This window comes from Nicotiana tomentosiformis, chromosome 2 (genome assembly GCF_000390325.3).
Source record: "Nicotiana tomentosiformis chromosome 2, ASM39032v3, whole genome shotgun sequence".
Classification (NCBI taxonomy): Eukaryota; Viridiplantae; Streptophyta; class Magnoliopsida; order Solanales; family Solanaceae; genus Nicotiana; species Nicotiana tomentosiformis.
The window spans coordinates 118,357,485-118,385,284 of NC_090813.1; the positions used below are offsets into that span (position 1 = coordinate 118,357,485).

A 27,800-nucleotide genomic window follows, 5' to 3' on the forward strand; every position below is an offset into this window, starting at 1 on the left:
ACCGCGACTGGGGCCACGTCCTCTTCCACGCTTAGCTTGGCAGAAGTTCGTCTCATTCACTTCAGGGAATGGACAAGAACCAATATGTCGGCTTTCATGGTTTTTCATTAATAGCCCATTATGTTGCTCGGCTACAAGAAGATGTGAGATAAGTTCAGAATACTTTTTAAATCCCATCTCTCGATATTGCTGCTGCAGGAGCATATTCAAGGCATGAAAAGTGGTGAAAGTTTTTTCCAACATATCATGATCAGTAATATTATCCCCACATAGTTTCAATTGGGAAATAATTCTGAACATAGCAGAATTATACTCACTGATAGATTTAAAATCTTGTAGCCTTAGATGAGTCCAATCATAACGTGCATGTGGAAGAACGACCATCTTCAGGTGGTCATATCTATCTTTCAAATTATTCCACAGTATGACTGGATCTTTAACAGTAAGATATTCCATTTTCAGGCCCTCATCAAGGTGATGGCGTAGGAATATCATTGCTTTGGCACGGTCTTGGTTTGATGCCTGATTTTTATCTTTGATGGTGTCTGCCAGACCCATCGCATTAAGATGAATTTCGGCATCAAGCACCCAAGACATGTAGCTTTTGCCCGATATATCCAGGGATACAAACTTAAGTTTAGAAAGATTTGACATTATTTAGAAAAAGAAAGTTCGTACCTCTGATACTTTCAAAGTATTTTCTCGAGATGGCAGAGTCTCGTGCTGATAACGTGTTATGAAATAAAAACTGTAAAGTAAAGACAAGTATAGAGAGAAACTGATATATTATTCAAACTTCAAATTTATGTACATAATGAACTGAAAACTCCTTTATTTATAGAAGAAAGGAAGCAGTTGCGAGGCTTTTCACGAAGCAGCTGCAAGGCTTTTCTTTAGCTGCTTGCAACCTGCCTGTTTAATAAGAAGCTGCTGTAAATCATTTCATTGAGCTGCTTGCAACCTGCATGCATCGGCTGCTTGTAGATAAACTTCAACAGAGTATTATCTATAGCGGAGTAATAAATAAACATCCACAATATAATTATTTTCATAACAATGATAGCTTACTAAATTGTTAATGATTATGCGCCTATGCGGTTTGTTTTTGCCAGCTTACCAAAAATTATTCGATTGTGTTTTGCATGAAATGGACATGGAAGATTCTTATAACGTATCCCCAGCTATTTCCAGATTGAGGCGTGATTGATTAATTGATTGTGTTTTTACTAGAAAAAGTACGCATCAGTTATTAGAATTGTATCTATATTTGATACAATAGGGAATCATATCTTAGCAGGATTGCCTATGGAATAACATAAGGTGTGTTTGGTACGAAGAAAAATATTTTCCTAGAAAATATTTTTATAAAAAATAAGTGGTTTTATCACTTATTTTTCCTTGTTTGGTTAGTGAGTGAAAAACTTTTTCCGAAAAATATTTTCTAGTGTTTGGTTAGAGAGTAGAAAATATTTTTTAGGAAAATAATTTTCTATGCTACTCTCCTCATCCCCTCCCCCCAAGACATGTTTCCTGTGCTCCCCCCTCCCTCCTAAATACCCAACGTTTTCAAGACTCTAATTTGTTTAAGAATTTAATTATTCTTCTAAAAATTCAGACAAACCCAAATGAACTAATGTACTGCTTTACTTTTTTACGCAAAAACAACGTTGAAATTTGTGTTCCATAACTTTTAAAAAAAATATTTTTTTTGGTTGAAAAAGAAAGTACCTTTTCTACAACATGAAAATAAAGTACTCATTTTGTTGAAATGAAAGAAAATATTTTTTCTACATCATGAAAATAAAAAGGTAAAAATCATTTACACTCCCTAACTTTGCTTTAAAAATCAAACTCCCCCCTCAACAAAGAACAATTATCATTTATCATTCTCTTTCCTTTATCCTATACAATGTCTATGTTGCCCTTGTTATTTTCAATTCCATCCTCAAATCCTTTTTTATTGTATATGCTATTTTTATGATTTTACCTATAATTTAAATTATGTTATATCATATTATAAATTATAATTTAGATTTATTTAAAATTATAAATAGAATAGTCCTTTTTATAAATTTGTCAAAAAATCTATCATACTTTTATGATTTTTACGCGCATTAAGTATATCTTTGAGTTACATTTTCTTAGTGTTAAATAGATAATTTTTTAGAAGTTTGTTATAAAATCTGTCTTTATTTTTAATAATTAGAAGATTTTGTATTACATGCATTGAGCATATATTTATAAGGTTCTCACAATTTTTTATTCTCGATTGTGTAAAAAAAAAAAAATTAATTTCCATTAATAACATTATTAATAAGATTAAATTATTTTATTTTTATTTTTATTTTTCTCATCAACGTCATTAAATTATATGCTTGGTTATCATTTTTTACTTTTTCAATTTGAAAATTAAATTTAGTTATTATATAGGTACATAGCATAAATATTAGAAAAGAAAAAAATATCATGATGTTAAAAAGGTAAAAGATTAAAACCAAAAAGAAATAAATGTTGATAATATAAAGGTTAAAATAGGTATTTTAAAAAAATCAACTGAGAAATGGGGGAGAATGACAATTGTTAAAAGTAGAAGGGGGAGTTTGATTTTTAAAGTAAAGTTCGGGGGTGTAGATAATTTTTACCCAAAATAAAATACTCATTTTGTTGAAATGAAAGAAAATACTTTTTCTACATCACGAAAAGAAAGTACTTTTTGTTAAAATAAAAAAAAAGTATTTTTTTGTATCATGAAAAGAAAATACTCATTTGTTGAAATGAAAAAAAAATTCTATCTATAACATGAAAAGAAAGTACTATTAATAATATTTCTATTTAGGGTGGGGTGGGGCGAGGGTGGGTGTCCCGGCTTTGGGTAGGGTGAGGTGGGGGCGGGGTGGGTTGGTGGGGATGGGGAATAGGGAATAAGGTGGGAAATGTTGAAAAAGAGTTTTGGAAAACATTTTCTCTTTCTCTTGATAGGAAAAATATTTTCCTCCAATTGAGTTCATAAGGAAAATATTTTCCAAAACATTTACGCCAACGAAAAGTGGGAATACCAAACACACCCATAATGTAAAACTTATGGTAGGATCAGTTAAATGCTTGTAACAACTGTCTACTGAAATGTGCCCCAAGTATAACTCAAAAGCTCTGAACTTAATGTCATACCAAAAGTTTTTGGTCTGAAATCTTCCAAACTAAAAGTACTTAATAAGTTATAAACACCATCCTAAAGCTTTTTTGGTACTAAAAGCACTTATTATGCAAAACATACTGCATTCTCAGACATGACCTAAATGGTTAGAGAACTTCTCTTTTTCCCCTTTTGAAGCGACATCCATTCATATAGCCGAGCTCAACTTGCTTGGATTTGAGATATAGTTGTTAGTATTCACATTTACATGGTTTTATACCGGGCTTGATGCAATTCACAACGAGGAAAGGAGATATTCAAGCTATCCTTTTATTTAGATATATAGCAGTAGCCTAAAAGACCCTTTTTCCTTACATTAGTATTCTTAATCTTTTCCAATCACCTTTATTCAAATGATCACTTCACAGTAAAGTGATAGAACTTGAGTTCAAGCTGGAGCCTCAGCACTAGAAGGGACAACCTTAAGGACATAAACAGGATCTCCCACCTTGATTATCTTTCCTTTTCCACGGCTAAGAGCATCGGAACAAACCATGTTCTGTCCAAAATATACCTGCAAAATAACATGAAAAATCAGTATACTTGTGATTTTTCTAAGGGCTTGGTAATACGTTATACTCATGGAACTTCTCATGGTATTTGATCTTACCTTCCCTTGTTGTTTCTTATTCAGACGCAAGGCCTTATCGGATCGAAACTTCGTGAGAGTTTCTGTTGGCTCAGAGCCTGCTACTGCTGTTTCTTGATTTATAGTAGGTACCTTAATAATGAGCAGAATCAATGTCAGATATAAAAAGGTTCAACTTGATCATGACTCATGAGTGTTCAAATGCCGGTTACTTAGGAAGGTGAAGTACTACAAAAATTCAAAAGTTATATTTTCATAATCAACTCCATTCTCTTAGTTACGGCTCGTACCAATGGTACTCAGCATAGCATTATAAAGGGAGAAACATGACTAGACTCTTTTCATCTTGTCTAAACAAGTTCCTCGAATTAATAGATCCCAATTCATGTCTGCCACACGACGTCTGGAAAACAAAAACACAGATGGAGTTGTTTTCGTAGTTTGGCAAATCTGAACTGTTTCTGCCTATAACATGCAGAGGTAGAGCTATGATTTCAGACTTATAGGTTCTGGAAATTAGAACGACAGCTTCAAGTGTTAATGACTGGGTTCAGCCGAACCCATAGCTCGGCTTCTGCCTCCGCCCCTGACAACATGCCCTCAAATATGTTAAGTTTCTCTCCAATACCATGTTGCATGAACTTTATACAAAAAATCAGGTGGAGAAAACCACTTCCAGTTTGCACAGATTAATCTCTGCCGTTCAGTAAGAAATTAAATTCGTAAGGTTTTACCTTACAGCGAGAGCATAGTTTGACACCTTCAAATGTCAAATTATTGATCCGGATCTCCTTCCACAAATCCTCAGCAAATGGTTCACATCCGTCAACAAGGACACTACGAAAGAAGGTAATGTTAAAGATTTAACTTAGTTAATCTAAAGAGCTAAAACTTTGTACAAATAGAGGAAAGAAAATATATAGCCAATCAGAAACAAATTTGACAAGAAAGACAAGCATATACTTGGGTCTAAAACGATTAACTGGAACAGGCTCCTTGAGAAAAGAATTTAACGCATTCAATGAGCCCTGCAGAAGATAGACCCAAAAAAATCCAGTCTAAGAGACTCTTGTTTCATGGATATGCTTGTTGAATTTAAATGCTGACATCACTAACCTGGGATAGCAAAAGGTATGGATATCCATCAGAAAACATAACCTTGTACCCTTGAGCATAATTAGGGTCTACAACCCTCATTTCTTTCACTGGAAGAATCAAGAGGAAGCAACTTATTTTGGTCAAATTTATTTCCAACAGTTCTCTACAAAAAAGCATACAGCATAAACCTAATAATAGACGATAAGCTAATCTATGACACAAAATTTTGCAATATGGGTCTGCTCAATGCCAAGACTTATTTCATAGTTGTGAAAACTTAGACAAAATGGAACTCGATTCATCTTCATTTAACTTGCGCAATGATATTGTTCAGATTCAGTCGGTGACATTCTGAGATCAAAACTTGAGGGCCCCAAAAGAGCCATCAAATGGAACACAAATTTAGTTCATAGTAAGAGGTTTATCCTATCGTGAAGAGCTTTCTTAATTCTTTGATTCTTTCTAACAAACTTAAGGATGTACAATTCTGTTTAGCTTCTGGCAAAATGGTAGCTCCCACTACTTGTGCAACTACACGCTTGCTCAAACTTCATTACCCAAAAAAGAGTAAAAATAGCAAAAGTAACAACTAGCAAAGAAGATGGCATGGAGCATGAGTTGATTTCTTAACTATTTACTGAAAGCAGCCAGATGAAACGAATGCAGGAAATATGTTCCAAGAAAATATAGTTAAATACAAGATATAAAGATCGAAATTCCATTAAGAATCTGAACAAGTTTTCTAGAAAAGTTAGCATAACTGTTGGAAGAGATATACAGAGCGAATTTCAGACAAGGATATTGGAAGTTAAGAGCAGTGATTTCATATGAGTAATATTTAGATTAAGGGGATGAGCTGTACCTTCACTAAAGCGAACCAGCCGACATGGTTTTCCAAGATGCGTGGAAAACCACATTGCTGCCTCAGCTCCCTCGTCCAAGGCAGAACCAGACCACTCCCAGACCGAGACACCGTCCGTTACTTCAGATGGATTACTTAGTGGAATCTTCAGTGGACTCATGCCGGGAGCCCTGATAACTACATGATCATTACATCCACAAAAGTAATTTGAGTTATGGAAAAGAAAGGCCAATCATTAAAATTCTCTCCCCCTCTCATTTTCTTGTGGGCTTTCAGTATGACAATAAGCTTGTATGATTGATTCGGTAGATCCTGAGCAATGCCTCACTGACTTCACAAAATCAACCACAAAGCTTACGGAGATGTTACAGCAGTAAACAAACAATAATGATAGTACGATTTGAACATCAATATCCTATATCTTAAACTCTTAACAGTTACACGGGGAACCAAATACTGATTCTTAGCTCTGCATATCAACATTTGCAAGTAAAATTATCTATCTTTCAACATTTCTTATCCTCTCTCTCTTTCTTGTCACCACAGAAGTAGCAATAGATTGCTACTTCAGCATCCCATAGCTTAAAAGAGATGCTGCAGCAATGACTAATGCAATAGTAAAAAGTGAAATTAAACAGCAACCTAATCTTGGACGAGGTGACTGAAAACTATGATGCTACCTAGATATGAATCCTTATTTGGTTCCCAGCCCTTGGAAAATGCCTCAGTTGGCAAGGCCACTTCAACCAGAGCAAGCTTTGGCTCAACTCTTTGAGTATAGGCCCTGCCTTTGGAATTCACCACTAACCATTGTCGATCCCATCGAAATCCTGTTTAAATCCAACAAGACATCAACTTTCAAGCAGAATATGAATGAAGAAACAAGTCTAGGAACAAAAAATGTTCACTAACAATTTTAAGGAAGAATGTTATTTACTTAAAAGTAAGAAAAACCATAGCACTTAAAGTTTGTCCAAGGTACTCCATATTAGAAGGTGACCAAAAACAAATTAGCTAATTACAAGAATAACATATTTCATTTCTATTACTTTGTGTTTTGGAAGTTTGGCAACCAAATTTCTCTTTCTTTCCTCATTATCTTATTTTCCTTCCTTTAATTGTCACCAATCCATCTTAATTTCAAGAAGACACCCTTTACATTCCAAAACTATAGTAAGTAGACAGAAAAAGAAACAATTTTCATTTCAAGAGTTAAAAGGAAAAGTTGAGCATACCAGTGGAAGTGATAGGTGCTTGAGAAACAGAAATTCCACGGCATGATTTGATGGGATATACAAATATTGTTTTAACCATAGCTGCTGCAGCTGGTGCTCCTATGATTTCTGCCATCACTCTCTCTATATCTGCTGTTTGGTTTTACTGTTACTAAAACCTTGTTTTGGGGTGGCAGGTATCATATGAATATATGGAGTTTGGCAAAGTGTACTTGGAGATTCTTTTGTTTACAATTGGGAACCATATCTGGATTAGGCAGAATAAATTCATGCTTGGATAGTGAAATTATTCAATTCCCGTTTGCCTGATTTTCTTTTTGTTTGGTCCTTTTAAGACACAAAAAATTTGCAAAAAAAGTGATTTTAATTTAATAAAAAGAAAGAAAAAAAATTCGATTTACATAAGTATTAAATTGAATGTTCATTATGGAGTAAATAAAATGTCAATATCAACTGAATGAATCCGTCTTGAACTAGTCCCGTTCTCCCTTCCCCTAATCCCTAGTGTTATAGCAGCTTTAAAAAGCCGAAAATGATATTTCATTAACAATGGGTTAAAAAAGAAAATTGTAATTGTTTTCAAGTGGTCTCTAATTTATTTTTGTTATTTAATTTTCTAATAACTAATCATTCTTTAGAAAAATAGATCCTTCTACCTTTAATTCTAAGAATCTTAAATCTTCTTTTCATATAAAAAGCTATTGTAAAGAAATATTCTGTAAAGATAAACAGATTAGATTCTTTCAGAATTTCTTTCTGGGAAATTGTAATTCATCTTTTATAACTTCTAATTAAAAAAAAATAGAAACTCGGAGGAACAAAATCAACATGCGAAGGCTTTGTGTCCATCAAGACAACTTGACCAGCTGATTTGGAAATTCCAATTTCAATCACAACAAGATTACTCAGTAAATATGCTGAGACCTCTACTAAAAATGTTGCAAATCAGATGCATCAAATTTAAATCTAAAGGTCAATATCATGTCCATTTTACACATTATAATGTTGTGTTTTGAACAGAATGAATAGGTTTTTAAATGTTAGAAAAAAATTTCCCCTTCTTATTCAGTCAATGTAATTCTTTATAACACAATATCTATGTAACTATAAAGATCAAAGCTTTATAGTACACATTCATCGAGTTTTTGGCAAAAATCATCCTTGAACTATAGCCCAAACCTATATTACATCCTTGTGATGCTTTAGTGAACAAAAAATATCCTTGTACTATTTAAGCTATTGTAAGAATCATCCTTCCAAAAAAAACTAATGGCCAAGAAAAAGAGCATACCAATCACGTGGGTTTCCTCCTAAAGTTTCGAAGAGTGACTCTCCTGCCCAATCATCTTCCACTTTCATAAAAAGTAGTATGTCTGCCTAAGAGTATCATTTTGTTTTTTCTCACAAGTGCACTAACACCACTAATTCTTTATTTTTGTTAAGTGAAGCAGTGAGACGTTGCAATAAAGTATTTGTCAATTAACTTTTCATCTTTGTTAATACTTAAAATCAGTGAAAAACTAGCAAAGAACGCCTTTATACCCTTTACTACTTGATACCTTTAGAACATCACACGAGCACCAGCAAAAGGCAATAATGAGCAAGGGAAAACAACAAACAAGAGCAAAAAAAAAAAAAAAAAAAACTTTAGCAAAAATCAGTATTCATATACTGCAATACCATTGATTAGTTAAAGATAAAAACCAGCAACATAACACCAACGCAGAAACCAGTAGCTAATTAATAAGAAATAAAAAAAAAACTCCAAACACCAGAAACCGAAGTAAAGACAAGAAAGTATCAATATTTCTTCAATATAATGAGAAGGCAAAATTCTTCAAGAATTGTCGTTTTGTTGAGTGACCAGCGATGTGCCTCTTTTAACTTGAAAGAACAAATTAAAATACTAAATATGACTCTCTTTATTTGTAAACTGTAATAAATTAAAAAAACTGAAATAAATTTTTTTTACCGGTAGCTTTTCAACATTATGAAAACTTGACGCTCCCTCAGCCATAATAGAGTTCAAACTGCAAGGGTAGTGTGATGGATGAATTTCAATAGCATCTAATGTTGAAGTGCAAGTTCTACTATTGTGGCCAGGTCTGTCACATTTCTTACAATCAACTGATTTTGGTCTCTTTTTTAACTTTGTCTTGCTAGCTCCTAGCTCATCATCTTCTTTCCTTCTTAATTTATGTTTCCTTCCTTTCTTCATCTTCAAGTAAGAAGGTGGCAATGGTGGAGAATTTGGTGACTTAGACCATAAATCAGGGCCATTTATAGGCAATATGGAAGCTTCATAATTTTTTTTATATGTCTCGATCTTGTAGCAATCATCAACATAGTCTAGAACCTCATCCTTTTTCAACCAAATGGCCGATATAGCATGCTTACAAGGAATTCCTGAAAGTTCCCGTTTCCTACAACTACATGTTTGGTTATATAAGTCAACAACCCAAGTATCACCTTCGATAGGTCCAATGACTTCATAATTCCATGTGTTCGACTTTTTAGGAATATAACTAGCAGCATCCTTCATAGTTTTGGCCAACATCTTCTTAATAGTAGGACACCCAAATTCCATTTTTCAGCTTTCTCTCTATTTGAATTAATTCTAGTCATGAGTAAGTGCCTAATGGTTTCTAAAAGTTTCAAAATTGGTTTGTCTCTCGCATCAAGAATAAACTTATTAAACACCTCACATAAGTTGTTCAAAAGAATGTCGCACTTAGGAAGCGAAGAGAAATATGGTCTTGACCTTTCACTAGGCAATTTAGTAGACAACCATTCACATGCATTTTCATCTAATTCAAATAAATCATCCATACAAGCATCAAACCTGTCAACAGTTGTTGCTGAAGCTGCCTTCCAAAGAGCATTTTTTAAAGCTATGCCCCTATACCTAGCTCTCTTGAAATTGGTATGCAAATGTCACACACAAAATCTATGAGAAACATCAGGCAACACTGTTTCAAGAGCTTCAAGGAGTCCTTTTTGCTTATCTGACATAAAAGTCCATAAGTACTGCTCTTCTATCTCAAGATCATTCATCAAATAGGTTAAGAACCATTGCCATGTTTCTTTATTTTCCTTCTCGACAATTGCGTAAGCTATAGGAAAGATATTGTTATTCCTGTCTAAAGTAACTACTGACAGTAATTGTGCCCCATACATAGTGCCCTTAAGCCAACACCCATCGACCCCAACAATTTTCCTACAACCAGCCTTAAAACCAACTTTACAAGCTGTAAAACAAACATAAAATTCTTGAAATCTCATCGGCTTGTTAGGAGTTAGTTTCATGAAAACAGAAGTCCCGAGATTGCTTCTAACAATTTCATTACAATAATCCCATAATATACTAAATTGATCATTTATATGTCCATCAATCATTGCAATAGCCTTTTCCTTTGCCCTTCGTGCTTGATGCATACTCACATCGAGTTGTAATTCCCTACTCACTGTATCTCTGAATTCTGAAACTTTTCAAGTCTTGTTTGACCTAATTATATCAACATACCTCCTTGCAATCCAGCTAGCATTGATACTTCTATTGTTATAATTCCACTCAAGAAAAGTATGTTTGGACTCAAACGTCTTTATTTGAAAAGATATTATGTCCCTTTTGCATTGGTGAACCCAATATCTTCCACTCACATCCAGGCTTTCTTGGCCCTAGCTCTTTCTCTGTCATATTTAATCTACTCGATTGACTTTCCTATTTTGGCTTGATTTGCAATCTGATGGTAGGCTATAATTGTGTATTTTGGCCACTAATTATACTCTAATTCACTGTACTTTACTAATATTTGAGCTTTAAATGGTATTAATTTGCATTGACTGTGTGTTTTATGCTTTGCAGGAGAGATTCTGGCTACAATGAGGTTAGGGAGCGTTTTTGAGCTACTATGGAGCTTTGAAGGCTAAGTAAAAGCTTGTGGAGTAATTTGGGATTATGTTAGAGGATCAAAGGATGTTAGCGCACTTAAAAAGAAGAACGACGAAGAGAGGAGAAAGTTGCCCAACTGTGCGGTCGTATACTGGGCGTGCATGACAAGCAGAAACTGGCCAAAGTGCGTGGCCATATGCGTTGTCACCTGCCCAGGTGCGCAGCCGCGCACGTATGTACGGAAAAATTCTCCCAAGGCTAATTTTGTAATTTCGGAGGTGACTTTCCTTGACCTATATGAAGCCCAGCTCGTCTAAAAAGAGGGCATCTTGGATTTCGAGAGCACCTTTGGAGGGAGAAGAAGCACGAAAGCAACGAGAAAGCAAGATACTTGATCCAATTCACTCAATACGAAAGTTTGTTTGAATTTGGGAATTGTAATGTCTCCTTGTTCTTCTAATACTCTTGTTATGAATGTTTTCTTCGTTATGGAGTAATTCTCCTCAGGGTTGTTGGCGGATGTTGTGAATTGACTATTATTTTGGGGTTTACTCTATGTTAATTGCTCGACTTTACTGAATGAGTTATTAATTAAATTTCAAGGTTTATCGTAGTTTTACTTTAATCGAAAGAGAAGTCTGCTACTATTTGCTTTGTACCATCTTAACTGGGTTGATTTTACGCCCCTTCTAGGTAATCGAAAGAGCTTAAGGAGTTATCGATTTATCCAGTTCAGGAGAATAACCGAGAGGTGTTCTTCGAAAGATCGTTCATTCACTATTTTAGTACATATATTCATAGGACATGTTATTAGGTTAGCTAAAGGAATCAAATTTATTCGGAAGAAGAATTGGAATCCCTAAAGTAGCCTAAACATCTATTGAAATCGAAAGAATCAATATAAGTAAAGATTGAATTTAGCACAGAGTGACCCGGAACAATCGTTGATCACATATCTTGTCATCACCCTTACCTCTTGCACTGATATTCCATTGTTGTTACTAATCATTCGGGTATCATCAGTTTCTTACAGTTGAAAATCTTAGTTTATTTGTAGTCAATAATAACATAAATCAAAAGGTTTAATATCCTAGATAGTGTGGAGCTGAAGAATTAATAGAACACTATTGAAACCAATCCATATGGAGATGATTTAATACTATACTATCTTTAACTAGCGAGCCTACGTTTTGTACACCAGTTTTGCACGCGTTAAATTTTGGCGCCGTTGCTGGGGATTGGCTATTAATAGTGTTTAAATTAATTTTCAGTGCTAATTCAGGAACAATTTTATTTTATTTTCTTTTTTTACGCTCTTCTCATCTGTGTGCAGGCAACAAGTTAAGTTCAACAGTGTATGACTCGATCCTCTTCAAAGGACTTGGTGCCATACAACCTTTAGTTAGACAAGCACTTGAGGCAGTTGAAAAGAGAGAAAGAATCGAGTGGATTGTTGTTGGGTCAGTCTTCAACTCAGGATAAAATGGTGAACAACGAATGGATAGTAGACGTAGCTACCATAGAGGCGGCTCAGTAATAAGAAACACGGTTAGCGGCTGAAGCAACCCACAGAATTGCGGATGAAACGATTGATGGGGATCGAAGATTCAATCCCAACCGAATTATCGAGGATGCATTTGAAAATGCAGGTCCTAGGCCTGGGAGATCACTAGGAGATTATGCTAGACCGATGTACAACCAACAACAGTCTAGTGTGAGGCCCCCACCCATCGATGCCAACAATTTTGAACTCAAGCAAAGAGTCATCCAGACCATTCGGAATAATTGCATTTTCAGAGGCAAACCCAATGAAGATCCCAACAATCATCTGATGGACTTTGATGAAATTATGAACACATTCCGCTACAATGGAGCATCACATGATGCTATATACCTCAGAGCATTCTCATTTTTACTGAAGGATGATGCAAAGCAGTGGTTGAGAAGTTTGCCCACAGGGTCAATCCGTACGTGTGAGGAGATGACTACTAAGTTTCTGAAAAAATACTTCTCGGCTGCTAAGACTGGAAAGATGAGGAAGGAGATTCACAATTTTAGCCAAGGTGAAGGAGAGACAGCGTTTGAAGCATGGGAAAGATTTAAAGAGCTGCTGTGGAGGTGCCCTCACAACAGAATGGAGCAATGGATGCAACTTTAGGACTTTTGGGATGGTTTAAACCCGTCATCAAGGAGATTGCTAAATAGTGCAGTTACAAGCCCTCTGATGAAGAAAACTTCGGAAGATATTATCACTCTTTTGAATGAACTATCTGAAGATGCAGATCAATGGTCCACATACCAAGGGGATCGGAGAAAATCAGCAGGGGTGCACCAAGTAGAATCATTTGTAGCAATGCAGGCCCAAATAGCAGCTATAGCTAAGGACATCAAGCAATTGACTATGGTTCAGGTGCAAACTCAACCACATATGGATTGTGACATATGTGGGATGGCACACCCTATACATGAGTGTCAAGATACAGTTGAGGAGGTCAACGTTGTGGGGAACTTTAATAGAGGAAACTACCAAGGTGGGAACAACTTTAATGATATGGGTCAAAGACATCCAAGATTTTCATGGAGTTCACCTAATGGGAGCTTGAACTCATGGCAGCAAAACAATCTTAGACTCCAAGGTCAGGGACTACTAGGTTTTCAAAACCAGCAGAAGCAGCAATACCAGCCAAATCAGTCAAATATGCAAGATCTCATGAAGGTATTCATTAACAAAACAGATGAAAAATTCGAGACTCAAGGCACAGCTATCCGGAACTTTAGAAAGGCAAATGGGACAGATTGCAAATTTGTTGTCTGAGAGGGCTCTTGGGACTCTTCTCTCCGACACTGAAAAGAACCCGAAGGAAACAATCAACTTTGTATTTCTGAGAAGTGGAAAAACATTGTCTGACCCAATAGTGAAGGCTAAATCAAAGGTAGTTAACAAGCATACTGAGACACCAGTAGGGGAAAGGAATGAAGAGCAAAAAAGCCAGAATAGCGGGGTACAAAAGAAAATTGAAGAAAGTAGACATATGCCAGTTCTACCGTTCCCTCAAAAAATGAGGTGGGAGAAACTTGACAAATGTTTTGGGTGATTCTTGGAGATGCTCAAACAACTTTATGTGAACATTCCCTTCACAGAGGTACTCACTCAGATGCCTGCTTACGCAAAGTTCTTGAAGGAAATCCTGTCTAGCAAGAGAAAATTAGAGGAGACAACAATGGTCAAGGTGAATGCCCACTGTAGTGCTATATTGCAAAACAAAATTTCCCAAAAGTGTAGGGACATAGGAAGCTTCACCATACCATGCTCGTTGGGGAGTGAAAAATTTGACAAGGCCCTCTGTGATTCAGGTGCGTCTATAAATCTAATGCCTCTGTCTGTATTCAGGAAACTGGAAGGTGAACGTGGAGTGATCAAATCAATACCAGTGTCCCTACAACTGACCGACCAGACCACCATTCTACCTGAGTGAATCATTGAAGATATTCTAGTGCGGGTGGACAAGTTTGTGTTCCCCGTAGACTTTATTATGGTGGATATGGAGGTGAACAAGGAGGTGCCTTTAATTCTAGGGAAGCCAATTTTATGTACAGGTAGAGCCATCCTTGATATCTATAAGGGGCAGTTTATGCTCCGAGTGGGCAATGAGAAAGTGGTGTTCCAGATGAAGAGAATGATGAAATATCCCAGTGATGAGGCATCTCCTACTCATGTTTCAAGCTATATGTCATTGGAGAGTTGGCTGAAAAGTACAAGTTTGACAAGCTTGTGGGGGATACTCTAGAGAGATGTATTACTCAGTCTAGCACAGTGGAAGATGAAGATCCTGAAATAAAGAAAGAGGTTGAAGCTCTTGAAACTGAGGATCAAGTGGTTGATGAGGAGGAACTAAAAGAAGAGGCTTCTAATCCCAATGTGGAATTGAAAGCCCTCCCCACTCACTTGAAATATGCTTTTCTCGAAACTAACAATTTTCCTATGATTATTTCTGCTGACTTGACAAGTACACAGGATCAAAAGCTGGTAGAGCTACTGTCAAAGCACAAGAAGGCCATTGGTTGGAGCATAACTGATATTCAAGGAATCAGTCCAGCCATTTGCATGCACAAAATTCTGTTGGAAGAAAATAGCAAGCCAGTGGTACAGCCTTAACACAAGTTGAACAAATATTTGGAGGAGGTAGTGCATAAGGAGATCATTAAATTATTAGATGCAGGTGATTTTTCCCATATCTGATAGTCAGTGGACTAGTCCAGTGCATGTTGTACCTAAAAAGGGGGGCATGACAGTGGTGAAAATAAAGATAATGAACTGATCCCCACAAGAACAGTCACCGGGTGGAGAATGTGCATTGATTATAGAAGGTTGAATGATGCAACAAGGAAAGACCACCACTCTCTTTTATTGATCAAATGCTCGAGAAGGTGGCTGGACACAGATGCTATTGCTTCCTGGATGGGTATTCAGGCTACAATTAGATACACATTGCCCCAGAAGATGTTGAGAAGATCACATTCACTTGCCCGTCAGGTATTTTTGCTTACAGGAGGATGCCTTCTGCGCTATGTAATGCACATGCCACTTTTCAGAGATGCATGATGTCTATATTCTCTGATTTAAACGGGAAGTGTCTAAAGGTGTTCGTGGACGATTTCACCTTTTTTGGTGAAGACTTTGAAGATTGCTTGATGAATTTAAAGCTCGTGCTTGAACGTTGTGAAGACACTCACTTGGTTCTTAACTGGGAGAAGTGTCACTTCATGGTGAAGGAGGGAATTATCCTAGGCCACAAAGTAACTGCGCATGGAATTGAAGTTGACAGAGCTAAGGTTGATGTTATTGCTAGGATCCCTCCCCCGACTTCAGTGAAGAACATAAGAAGTTTCTTGGGACATGCTGGGTTCTATAGGAGGTTCATCAAAAACTTTTCCAACATTACCAGGCCGTTGACAACATTGCTAGCGAAAGATGCCAATTTTATTTTCAATGTGGAGTGCTTAAGAGCATTCGTATCTTTAAAGGAAAAGCTTGTTAGTGCTCATATTATGGTGACACCTGATTGAAGCCAGCCATTTGAGATAATGTGTGATGCTAGTGATGCAATTGTGGGAGCAATTCTGGGGTAACGAAGAGATAAAAATGTTTAGGCCCATCTACACATTGAATGATGCTCAAGTCAATTATGCCACTACTGAGAAGGAATTTTTTGCTGTGGTCTTTGCTTTTGACAAGTTTAGATCATACCTGGTTGGAAGTAAGGTGATTGTACACATTGATCACTCAGCGTTGAAATACCTGTTGAGTAAGAAGGAATCCAAGCCGTGTCTGATGCGGTGGGTGCTGTTGATCCAAGAATTTATCTTGGAGATAAAAGATAGGAATGACACAGAAAATCAAGTTGCATATCATCTATCTCGACTTGAGAAACCTCCAATTGAAACATTCAAAATAAGGGAAGAGTTCCCTGATGAGCATATTTTTTCCATAGCAGCGGTCTCCGAAAGGCCGCCTTAGTATGTGGATGTAGCCAATTTTTTGGTTAGTGGATGGTTACTCCGTGACCTCACTCGTGATCAAAGACGGAAGCTTCAAGGTGAGGTAAAAAGTTATTTTTGGGATGACCCTTTCTTGTTTAAACTGTGTGCAGATGGTGTGATTCAAAGATGTGTGCCTGAAGGAGAAATGGCAAGCATTCTATCTCATTGCCATGATGGAGCAGCTGGAGGACACTATGGTGGAAATCGCACTGCAGCAAAGGTCATGGAAGCCGGTTTCTTTTGGCCTACTCTGTACAAAGATGCAAGGGCGTATGTAGCTACATGTGATAAGTGTAAGAGAGTAGGTAATATTAGCAAAAGGGATGAAATGCCTCTCAACTCCATTCGGGTATGTGAAATTTTTGACGTTTGGGGTATTGACTTCATGGGTTCGTTCCCAATGTCACATTCTCATGAGTATATCCTAGTAGTCATTGACTACGTCTCTAAATGTGTCTAAGCAATCCCTACTAGGACCAATGATGCTCGGGTGGTGTGTGAGTTTTTGCAGAAAAACATCTTTACCCGTTTTGGGACACCTCGAGTGATTATCTGTGATAATGGGTCATACTTGTGAATAAGCAGTTTGTTGCACTGATGTCCAAGTATGGGGCCACACGCATAACAGGAATCCCTTACCATGCCCAAACTAGTGGGCAAGTCGAAGTGGCCAACCGGGAACTAAAACGAATTCTTGAAAAGACGGTTAGTGCTTCTCGTAAAGATTGGTTTGTCAAGTTGGATGAAACACTATGGGCGTATAGAACTGCGTTCAAAACGATCATAGGGACTTCACCATTCAAATTAGTGTATGGTAAGTCGTGTCACCTACCTGTTGAGATAGAACACAAGGCTTATTGGGCAATTAAGGTGCTTAATCTTGATCTTAGTCTTGCAGGTGATCACAGGTTGGAGCAGATGAATGAATTGGAAGAGTTCATACTGGGCGCATATGAAAGTGCGCGGATCTTCAAGGAAACGACTAAAAGGTGGCATGATCATCTGATTAAGCCAAAGGAGTTTCATGAAGGGGACACAGTCTTACTGTACAATAGTAGACTCAGATTATTTCCCAAAAAATTCAAGTCTAGATGGACGGGACCATATGTGGTGAAATATGTATCACCATACGGGGCAATTGAGATCCAAAACCAAGACGGAACAGAAAGTTTCAAAGTAAATGGGCACAAACTAAAACCGTATCTTGTTGGGGGATTTGTACAGCAATCCTCGAGCATCAAAATCAAATGAGGATGCCCGGTTGAGTCAAGCTGACGACTATAACTCAGAACTACCTCTAACCGTTCTGCTAGTTAGATTTTCTTTTTTCTGCTTCACATTTGTTCACAGCATAATAGATAGAAATTAGTGTATACTATAATGTAATAGGTACAGGAAGGCACATGCTGTGAAAGGTAGGAAGTTTTATAAAAATAAAAAAAAACGTGCGCGGCCGCACACTGACCACGCATATGGCCGCACATTCAGACTTTCACTACCTCACGTGCGCGACCGCGCACAGGTAAGGCATTTTCTTTTTCTTTAGCTAATTTCAGATCCCCTTCTTCTAAGTAACTCCAATTTCGGACCCCCCTTCCTAAACCACCCCAATTTCAAAATCCCTAATTTTCCCCTTCTTCTAAACAACCCTAACCCTACCCCCTTCTCTTATCTCTTCTCTGAAGCATCCAATCCCACCATCAATTAACAGTGTCCTCTTTCCTCTTCTCCTCTCCCCGCATCCTCACGAGTTTTCCCTCAAGTAAGTGAGATGTTTTCCCCCTCTTAGTTTAGTCTATTTTCTTTTCATTTTCTTGAGTTGTAGTAGATTTTTGTTAATACTTTCTTTCTAGTTATACTCGTCCTCTTATGGGGTGGTAGTTGAATTTTACCATGATGGGTTAGGTGTGATATTGGTGTATCCTTCGTCGAATTGGGGGCTAAAAATTATTGTGTGAGGGTTCGGTAGAACTGTGCTATCAGGTGTTCGTATAAATGCCACAAAGAGCTTGAGAGTGTAATTTTGTGACCAAGTTTGCTGGTGAAGTCTGAGTAACCACTCTTGGTCCACCCATTGTGCCTTTAGCTGATATTTGTTATTTGTTACAGGTATTATGACACCGTCTAAGAAACGAAGAACCACAGCTGCCTCCTCAAGTGGTCACGTTGGCTCATCCCGGTCGCGAGCTTCTGCTAATGCTCGCCCGTATGATAATAACAAGTCCGTCTCCAGTACAGCCTAGGAATGCTTATGTAATAAGGCACACAAGAAGCCCATACCGGAGAGGAGAATTGATATGGGGTCCCTCCAAAATGACTGCCCCAACATGTATCGTGAATTGGTCAGGCGAGGGCAGGGGATATTTTTTGAAGAACTTGACGAAGCCAACTTAATGGTTGTTAGGGAGTTTTATGCGAACTGCCCGGAACATATTAACCATGTTTGTACAGTTCGAAAGAAGAGTGTAGACGCATCCACAAAGGCCATTCAAAGGGCCTACCGTTTGCCAGTGTTTGGGGAAAATCCTGAAGCAGAAGACTAATAAGACACGTATAATAGAGAACCACCCATGTGGCAACTGTTCTTTAGATAAATTTGTGTGCCCAACAAGGAGATAGCGTGGGTCATGCCGGGGTGAAAGTTTCATTCGGCATCGTTAACCTTTGAAGGGAAGTGTTGGCTCTACATTATAAATAGCCTCCTGCTACCTTCCTCAAACACCACTGAGGTGAATGGTCCTCGGGCTGCACTGATCTGGTTCTTTATCAATGGCCATGATTTTGATGTGGCTAAGGTTATTCACGGCGAGATGTTCATTCGCTGTCCTTTGCAAAGGTATGTGTTCTTCTTTCCATCCTTAATCACTCGGTTATGCCGTGAGGCACGTGTACCGGAAAACAGGGACATGGATGGGAAAGTAAAAAAGGAACAAAAATTTCGGGCTGATAAAATAGTAATTGGGAAGAACCATGTTGGGCCTGTTGAGGCAAATATCGATGAGTCTAAAGCACCCGACGATGATAATGAGGTGCAAGCTGAGGATGTGGCTTCTTCCCCGCCACAAGAGCAGGTTGTTGGGGGAACCTCATATGGTAGATGGGACACAAGAATGAGCGCCTTAGAGTAGGAGATGGCGGGGATGCGTACCTCTATCACAAACTTGGGAGCTCGAGTGGATGCCCTTGCTAGACAAAATGCCAAGTCTGAGAGGAAGGTCACGACATGACTGGGTGCACTTGGCCGGACTTGCCATCTAGACCCCGGCATTGTCTCCGACACGACTGACTTTATCAGGGAAGTTTTCTTTACCTTGCATATTTTCTTGTGTGACATGGAGGCATGCCACCATTTAAAGTGTGGGGCGGGAGATATGTTGTATGTATGTATGCATCCATATTAGTTTTAGTTTTCTTTTGTTAGTTTTAGTAGTAGAGATTAAAAAAAAAACATAAAATTTTAATTTTTCGACTTTTCCCGACGATGGATATCATTCGACGGGTTTCTTGAGGGATTAAAGTCGAAAGAAAAAGACAAAAAGATTTTATTTTGTTAGGTAGTGTATTAATTTTTTCTTGATTTTTCTTTGTGCCGCGGTTCTTTTTCAAGGGTTTTGTTTGAACCGGGTGTAGTTAGATTTTTATTTTTATAAGTAGGAAAACCTTGTGCAATGATTTGAAATGGAAACAATATCTCTTGAGTTGAACATGCCTTGAGAATAGTGAGTGTTTTGGTTGTGACGCTTAAGCTCAATTTTTTACTCTTGTATAAGTGCCTTAAATGGTATAATCTTGACTTTGCTAAACTACTTTGACTAGAGTGTCTTGATGATCCAATCTTGAGTGAGTCATGTGCCATGTGCGTGTGAGGTTTGGTGTATTCTGTGCATTGCATTTGATGTCTAGAACTTGCCCTGTGTGTTTGCAAAGCGAAATAGTAGTTTTGTTCAATCCTGGAAGTGATATAGGCATTTCTTTGTTGATCCAGATATATAGTTTACCTACCAAATTGTTATGTAATCGTAGTCAACCCCATTGAGCCTATAATCATGTTCTTTGGCAACCACATTACAAGATTTACCCATTTGTTTGAATTGTCCATCTATTTGAACCTTGTACCTCTCATGAGCACTTGAATTTGTTATGAACTCTGTAAAAGTTGAAGTGGGGGGTGGTTGGTTTGGCTTTTGAGTGGAACTAATGAAAGAAGGAGAAAGGTGTACTGATTTGAAAAAAGCAAGAGCCACTTGAATTGAAAAAGAAAGAAAAGAAAAAAAAAATTAAAAACAAAACCGTAAAAAAAATAATTGTATTGTGTGCAGATATTCAGTGATAAGTGGTAACTCTTGATATAATTGTGCTTAAATAATTTGGGAGTTGATGTATATTGGTGTGAAGGTGGAGTTTTGGTTTGACATAAGTGTGAGGTTTTAAATGTTAAAATGTATATATTAAAGTGCTTAGGGAGGTGTAGTCACTCTTATTTCTAAGTGTATCCTACCTGTCCCGCGGCCTATATTACAACCATTTAAAGTCCTATTTGATCCTTGACTGAATGAGCTCGAATTAGTAGAGTAGTACACTATGGGCAAGCCTATGATTCATCTTTTGTGGCATATGAATGTTGGTTCTAAGAGTGAGTGAATTCTTTTTATCATGAGTTCCTAATCGTTATTAACTTTTATTGTGTTTGGAACTACTCTCTTTTGTTGTGTGAGGGCACTTGATTCATGAAGGAAAGGCAACATTATTGACCTCTATGTTAGAGAAAGTGAGCTGGTTATAAATAATGCGTGGTGTTGTTGAGTCAAACTTTGAGGTTAAGACGTCACAATATTGTACTTAATCTGTTTTAAAGAGTTTTGGTGTGATGAGTCTTAAGTTTTGTTGAAAAATGGCGTATTTATAGGAAGTGTAGTTGAATTGCTCGAGGACGAGCAATGGTTTAAGTGTGGGGTGTTGATGATAGGCTATAATTGTATATTTTGGCCATTAATTGTACTCTAATTCGCTGCACTTTACTAATTTTTGAACTTTAAATGATATTAATTTGCACTGACTGTGTGTTTTATGCTTTGCAGGAGCGATTCCGGGCTATAATGAGGTTATAGAGCGTTTTTAAGCTACTATGGAGCTTTGAAGGCTAAGTAAAAGCTATGGAGTAATTTGGAATTATGTTCGAGGATCAAATGATGCTAGCGCATTTAAAAAGAAGAACGAAGAAGAAAGATGACAAGCAAAAACTGGCCAAAGTGCGCAGTCACTATTCAAACTCAAATCATCGGAATATACACAATTTGAGTCACCCTTCTCATTCTGTATCCCTCCACTTACATAATCTTGTTTTCCATCATTTTTTTTCATGTATACTGATCCCAAAAGATTCAGCTGAAGGATCAATATTTTTGGAGAATAATATATCATCTTCGCCCAAGGTATAATCAGAATCTTCAAAATCATCATCATAAGAATCATCACTATTTGCTCCTGCATCAATTGTTGACAAATAATTCATTTTCGTTTCCTCGTGATACGTGAAATAATAGCTCTTGCTTCTCTTTTTGCTCAAGAGTTTGCAACGTCTCACTGCTTCACCTGAACAAAAATAAAGAATTAGTGGTGTTAGTGCACTTCAGCAAGACTACTTTTTATGAAGGTGGAAGATGATAAGACAGGAAAGGCACTCTTGGAAACTTTAGGAGAAAACCCGTGTGCTTGGTATGCTCTTTTGCTTGGCCGTTAGTTTTTTTTGACCAAAAAAAACGGAAGAATATCCTTCCAATAACTTAAATAGTACAAGGATATTTTTTGGTCACTAAAGCATCACAAGTAAATATCCGTTGCATACTACTCATATATGAAATAAATACTATTACCACTTATTTATGAGGAGTGAATAACTCGCATGCTACAAAAGTTAAGAGAACCAAAATATACGCAGGTAAAGAATCTTCAATAGCTGATGCACTAAGGATTAAATACCTAACATGAATGAGAAAATACAACTAAATTATTGATATGCATATGAAAATCCAACAAATAAAATATCTTTAAAAAACATATGCCTACCAAAAGAATAGCTAGGAAACTAATGTATACCCAACAAATTGTGACTACTAACAAACAAAGGAAAATTACAGAAAAAAATCACCAAAACAAATAGACTTATATATGACTGTTTTCTTCTCCTTTTGTCAGTAGACACCGGTTGTCATCTCTGGCACAAATTAGACAATTGTAAAGCATGTCTGAAAGAATAGAAGAAAAACGAAAGGAAGGCGTTGGTTAAAGATTATGTCCGAAGAAACAGAGAAGATAATTGAAGCTCTAAAACTCAAAATATCACCAGAAAAACAGATAAATCCCAAAAGGAAAATGAAAAGCCGATAACAAGCAAACAAACAGAAAAGGAGAAAAAAAAAAGCTGGAAGCAGAAGAGGAGGACGGAGAGAACGAGACAGTATTAAGTTTTAGTGCTTTAGCATTAACACGTGTAAAGCTAGGACACCATAATGACACGTCGCTTCGAATATTAATAGAGTCAACAAAAGTACCATAATGCCCTTTAACGACAAAACATGATAGAAATTCCACTTATTATTATATAGTTAATAATAAGATTCATGAGAGACATAAGAAAGGGACAGAAGTAACTAGTTCCCTGCAATAAAGATCTTACCACCTCTACCAAGGATAACAGGATAAGGTATGAATTGCCGAAAAAATCTATGACCAAAAGAGTAATTTGAACTGGTTTAGGTGTTTGAATGAAATTTCGTAAAGATAAAGGGTCGGAATGACAAAAGAGAACAAGCTGGGTGTCTTTTTGACTATTCAGCCTTATGAAAATACCGAAAACAAACCTTTATTTTCTTTTCTTTTTTTATTTGTTTCTATGTCCTCTCTTTTTGGAATAAATTTTTGTGTGTATTGTACTATGTGCATAAACTGTTGCACATCATTTCTTCAGTTAGACTTAAAACTACCTTATCACTATTGTTCTGTAATAACTACCAACAATGTCCTCTTGGACATGTACACTCTCTACTTCCCCTCTTTCTCTTCCTCTTCAACAGCCTTCCCCATCATTTACTCAAAACCCACCAAGAAAACTACCTTCAACTCCATCACCTACAACTACCCTCATTTCCAAGAAATTTGAACAAGAACCCACCTCAGAAACACCCTCTGCAGCTCCATGGATCGATACTCTTCGATCCCAAGTACGCTTAAACTGCTTCAAAGATGCAATCCTTACATATATACATATGACTGCTGAAGGCATTAGACCTGATAATTTTGTTTTCCCTGCAGTTCTGAAAGCTGCTACCGGCCTTCAGGACTTGAATCTTGGAAAACAGATACATGGTTCTGTTGTTAAATTCGGGTATGATACGCTATCGTCCACCGTGGCGAATTCGCTTATCCATTTTCTTGGGCAATGTGGTGGTAGTGTTGATGATGTTTATAAAGTGTTTGATAGAATTACTCAAAGAGATCAAGTATCTTGGAATTCTTTAATAAATGCTCTTTGTAAATTTGAGAAGTGGGAGTTAGCATTGGAGGCTTTTAGGCTGATGGGGTTAGATGGATTCGAGGCTAGTTCGTTTACGTTGGTGAGCGTGGCGCTTGCTTGTAGTAATTTGCCTAGGACTGATGGGTTGAGGCTTGGCAAGCAAGTTCACGGGTATAGTTTGAGAATAGATGATAGGAAAACATTTACTAACAATGCTTTGATATCTATGTATGCTAAATTAGGAAGGGTTGATGACTCGAGAGCTGTTTTTGAATTGTTTGCAAACCGGGATATTGTTTCGTGGAATACGATTATAAGTTCTTTTTCACAGAATGACCAGTTTAAAGAGGCGTTGGATAACTTTAGTTTCATGATACAAGAAGAGATAAAGCCTGATGGATTCACGATTTCAAGTGTTCTTCCTGCGTGTTCTCATTTGGCTTTGCTGGATGTTGGGAAGCAAATTCATTGTTATGTCTTGAAGAATGATGATTTGATTGGGAATTCATTTGTTGCTAGTGCATTGGTTGACATGTATTGCAATTGTCAACAGGTTGAAAGTGGGCGTGAAGTTTTCGACAGTTCCTTAAAAAGAAGCATTGGGCTTTGGAATGCTATGCTCGCTGGATTCACACAAAATGGATTCTTTAAGGAGGCATTGCTGTTATTTACAGAGATGTTGGAATTCTCTGGGATAAGTCCAAACCCGAGTACTATGGCAAGTGTTTTGCCTGCCTGTGTACATTGTGAAGCATTTACCCTTAAAGAAGTCATACATGGGTATGTTATTAAATTGGGTTTCGCAGATGAGAAGTATGTGCAAAATGCATTGATGGACTTGTATTCTAGGATGGGAAAGATAAATATTTCAAAGTATATATTTGACAGCATGGAGAGTAAAGATATTGTTTCATGGAATACTTTGATAACCGGTTTTGTAGTTTGTGGTTACCATGAAGATGCACTTATTTTGTTACATGAGATGCAGACACCAAAAATAAACAATGACTGTGAGAATGATGTCGAATTTCAGTTAAAACCCAATTCAATAACCCTCATGACTGTCCTTCCTGGTTGTGCCTCGTTGGTTGCTCTAACGAAGGGAAAAGAAATACATGCTTATGCTATCAGAAATGCATTGGCAATGGATATTGCTGTGGGAAGTGCATTGGTTGATATGTATGCAAAGTGTGGCTGCTTAGATATTGCTAGGAGAGTTTTTGATAGCATGACTAACAAAAATGTGATCACATGGAATGTTCTCATTATGGCTTATGGGATGCATGGAAAGGGAGAGGAAGCCTTAGAACTTTTTAGGATGATGGTGCTAGAAGGGAAAGTGAAGCCCAATGACGTCACGTTTATTGCAATTTTTGCCGGATGTAGTCACTCAGGGATGGTAGATCAAGGTCGGCAATTGTTCCAAAAAATGAAAAAAACTTATGCTACTGAACCCACGGCAGATCATTACGCCTGCGTAGTTGATTTGCTTGGTCGTGCAGGGAATCTAGAAGAAGCCTATCAGCTTGTAAATGAGATGCCCTCTAAATACAACAAGATTGGTGCCTGGAGTAGTTTACTTGGTGCCTGCAGGATCCATCGCAATGTAGAACTTGGTGAAATTTCGGCAAGGAATCTCTTTGAGTTGGAACCACACGTAGCTAGTCACTACGTATTACTTTCCAACATTTATTCATCTGCTGGGATTTGGGAAAAGGCGAACATGGTTCGGCGTAACATGAAGAAAATTGGAGTAAGAAAAGAACCTGGGTGCAGTTGGATTGAGTTTGGAGATGAAGTTCACAAGTTCGTCGCTGGAGATGCATCACACCCACAAAGTGAGCAGCTGTATGGCTTTCTTGAGACTTTGTCAGAAAAGATGAAAAAGGAAGGTTATGTGCCAGACACTTCCTGTGTTCTTCACAATGTTAACGAGGAGGAAAAGGAAAATCTACTTTGCGGACACAGTGAAAAATTAGCTATAGCTTTTGGTATCCTTAATACACCTCCTGGAATGCCAATACGGGTTGCAAAGAACCTCAGGGTTTGCAATGACTGCCATGAGGCAACTAAATTTATCTCAAAGATTGTGAAGAGAGAGATCATTGTTAGGGATGTAAGGAGGTTCCATCACTTCAGAAATGGAACCTGTTCATGCAGGGATTATTGGTGATATAGTATGTTTATAAATATTTTTAAGTTTTGTTTATAGACAAGAGGGGTTGCTCTGATGGTAAGCAACCTCCACTTCTAACCAAGAGGTTGTGAGTTCGAGTCACCCCAAGAGGTCTATTGGAAACAGCCTTTCTACCTCATGGTAGAGGTAAGGTCTGCGTACACACTAACCTCTCCAGAGCCCACTAGTGGGATTATATTGGGTTATTGTTGTTGTTTATAGATTCTTTTAATGTCTGAACATAGGTCAAAGCACCAACTGTAACTTATATTTGTTGACTATATCATTGAAAATAACATTTTGCAACTAAATTCTCTTACTTCCTGGCATCATTTTGAAGAATATAAAGTGGAAAGAAACTTTTAGATGCCGAGTCTTGGACTCATTTTGTTTTTAAAGCATTTAAACAGTGACTCAAATTTTGCAAGCCTGTGCATCTATTGGAGTTTCTAAGTCTGTCACAAGCATGGTTGCTCCTGAAACTCATCTATTGCAGAATGGTGCTGTCTTCAGTGGAGGCTTAAAGATTGGCAGACTGCTCAGAGAGTAGCCTAACGCTTTTAGTCGTTTGTCACGATTCAAAAGCAAACAGTGAACCCTAAGCCGGGCATGTAAGCATGCAGGTTATGCTTCTTATTGATGTTTGGGTGATGGATCTCATTTTATGACTGCCATTCAGTTTTGATATTGGTTCAAGTATGATCTTCAAGTCATAGCTCCCGAAAAGGTACTAACACATGGGAATTAAATGGAAGAAGCTTGCCAGGGGCGGAGCTACATCCCAGTGTATGGGGCACGTGAACCCATGGTCTTTCCGTCAAACTAGGTATTTTATGTACATATTTTTTAGAATTGATCAAATATTACCAATTGGCACCCATGCTCCAAAAAGGCTAAATGGTGCACTTGGTTGGATGCTAAGTTATTTATCTAGAGGAATAGGGATCAATTCCCACTTAATACTTTTATTTTTTCCCCTTTTTAGTAGTGCACCCATATTATAAAAATCCTAAATCCGCCCCAAGTGAAAATGTATCCGGAGAATGGCATTAGCAGGCTTTGTGTTAATAGTGGTTTAGTTATCAGAGTCATAGACGGTATTAATCTTACTATATCCGCACCACATTCATTTGTTTAACTCGGTGTTATCCTTCGTCTTCTTATCTCTTTTTTTTTTTGAACTAGTATCTTGTTAAACCAGAAGTCGAAGGAGGAGATACTTCTTTTCATTATGAAACTCAAAAAAAGAGGAAAGCATTCCCTCCTTTCAATTATCATTTTTGTTTCAAATTTTCTGGGATTAGGAAATATTTCTGTTTTTAATTATTTTCTCTATTCACTTTGGTAATGCAACGCAAGATGTTGGAAATTAAGTTGAATTTTATCTTACGTGAAATTTATGAAAACCCTAAATATCAGCTTATCTTGATTACTCATTGTCATTTCTGGATTTGATGTAAACAGCCACCAGTAGCTCCTCAGCGTTGTCCCCATTTGATTCATTCACTTCATATCCTTTAATATATTTTTTCACTATAAAAAATGAGAAGAATGTAATAGCATGGTACTTTATCCCTGAGTAAATTTATGAGAGGTTTCGGATGTGACAGTTGTTTAGAAAATATTGAAAGTTTTCACTGCCAGTCTCAATTTTCTTCACATATTTGTAAGACAAGACAAGGAGCAAAATAAATTTGACAG

The 27,800-nt window shown here is 37.3% G+C and overlaps 3 protein-coding genes and 1 long non-coding RNA gene across 5 annotated transcripts; 2 read left to right on the forward strand and 2 right to left on the reverse strand.

The window, feature by feature from the left end:
• Window positions 1-3,346: 3,346 nt before the first annotated feature.
• Window positions 3,347-7,230, reverse strand: LOC104109632 (uncharacterized). 2 transcript variants are annotated; one of them, XM_009618985.4, is made up of 8 exons: window positions 6,978-7,230; window positions 6,423-6,572; window positions 5,743-5,919; window positions 4,899-4,987; window positions 4,746-4,810; window positions 4,517-4,619; window positions 3,804-3,914; window positions 3,347-3,707 (listed from the first exon to the last, which is right to left on the reverse strand). In XM_009618985.4, exons 1-8 carry the CDS (start codon window positions 7,090-7,092, stop codon window positions 3,582-3,584), a joined length of 936 nt encoding a protein of 311 aa, XP_009617280.1. In that variant the 5' UTR covers window positions 7,093-7,230; the 3' UTR covers window positions 3,347-3,581. The 2 variants fall into 2 exon arrangements, with proteins under 2 accessions (XP_009617280.1, XP_070052118.1); XM_070196017.1 differs by lacking the exon at window positions 6,423-6,572 and having other exon boundaries at window positions 6,978-7,215.
• Window positions 7,231-15,217: 7,987 nt separating this feature from the next.
• On the forward strand, window positions 15,218-15,936 carry LOC138905482 (uncharacterized mitochondrial protein AtMg00860-like). Its single transcript, XM_070194005.1, has 2 exons — window positions 15,218-15,403; window positions 15,511-15,936. The coding sequence occupies exons 1-2, from the start codon at window positions 15,218-15,220 to the stop codon at window positions 15,934-15,936; spliced, it is 612 nt and encodes a 203-aa protein (XP_070050106.1).
• Window positions 15,937-21,651: 5,715 nt separating this feature from the next.
• On the reverse strand, window positions 21,652-22,895 carry LOC104109631 (uncharacterized). Its single transcript, XR_004510367.2, has 2 exons — window positions 22,284-22,895; window positions 21,652-22,002 (listed from the first exon to the last, which is right to left on the reverse strand). It is a non-coding gene; the product is annotated as an uncharacterized lncRNA (long non-coding RNA).
• A 481-nt stretch (window positions 22,896-23,376) lies between these two features.
• LOC104109630 (pentatricopeptide repeat-containing protein At3g57430, chloroplastic) lies at window positions 23,377-27,237 on the forward strand. The gene has a single exon (XM_009618984.4). It carries the CDS (start codon window positions 23,427-23,429, stop codon window positions 26,094-26,096), a length of 2,670 nt encoding a protein of 889 aa, XP_009617279.1. The 5' UTR covers window positions 23,377-23,426; the 3' UTR covers window positions 26,097-27,237.
• The last annotated feature ends 563 nt before the right edge of the window (window positions 27,238-27,800 follow it).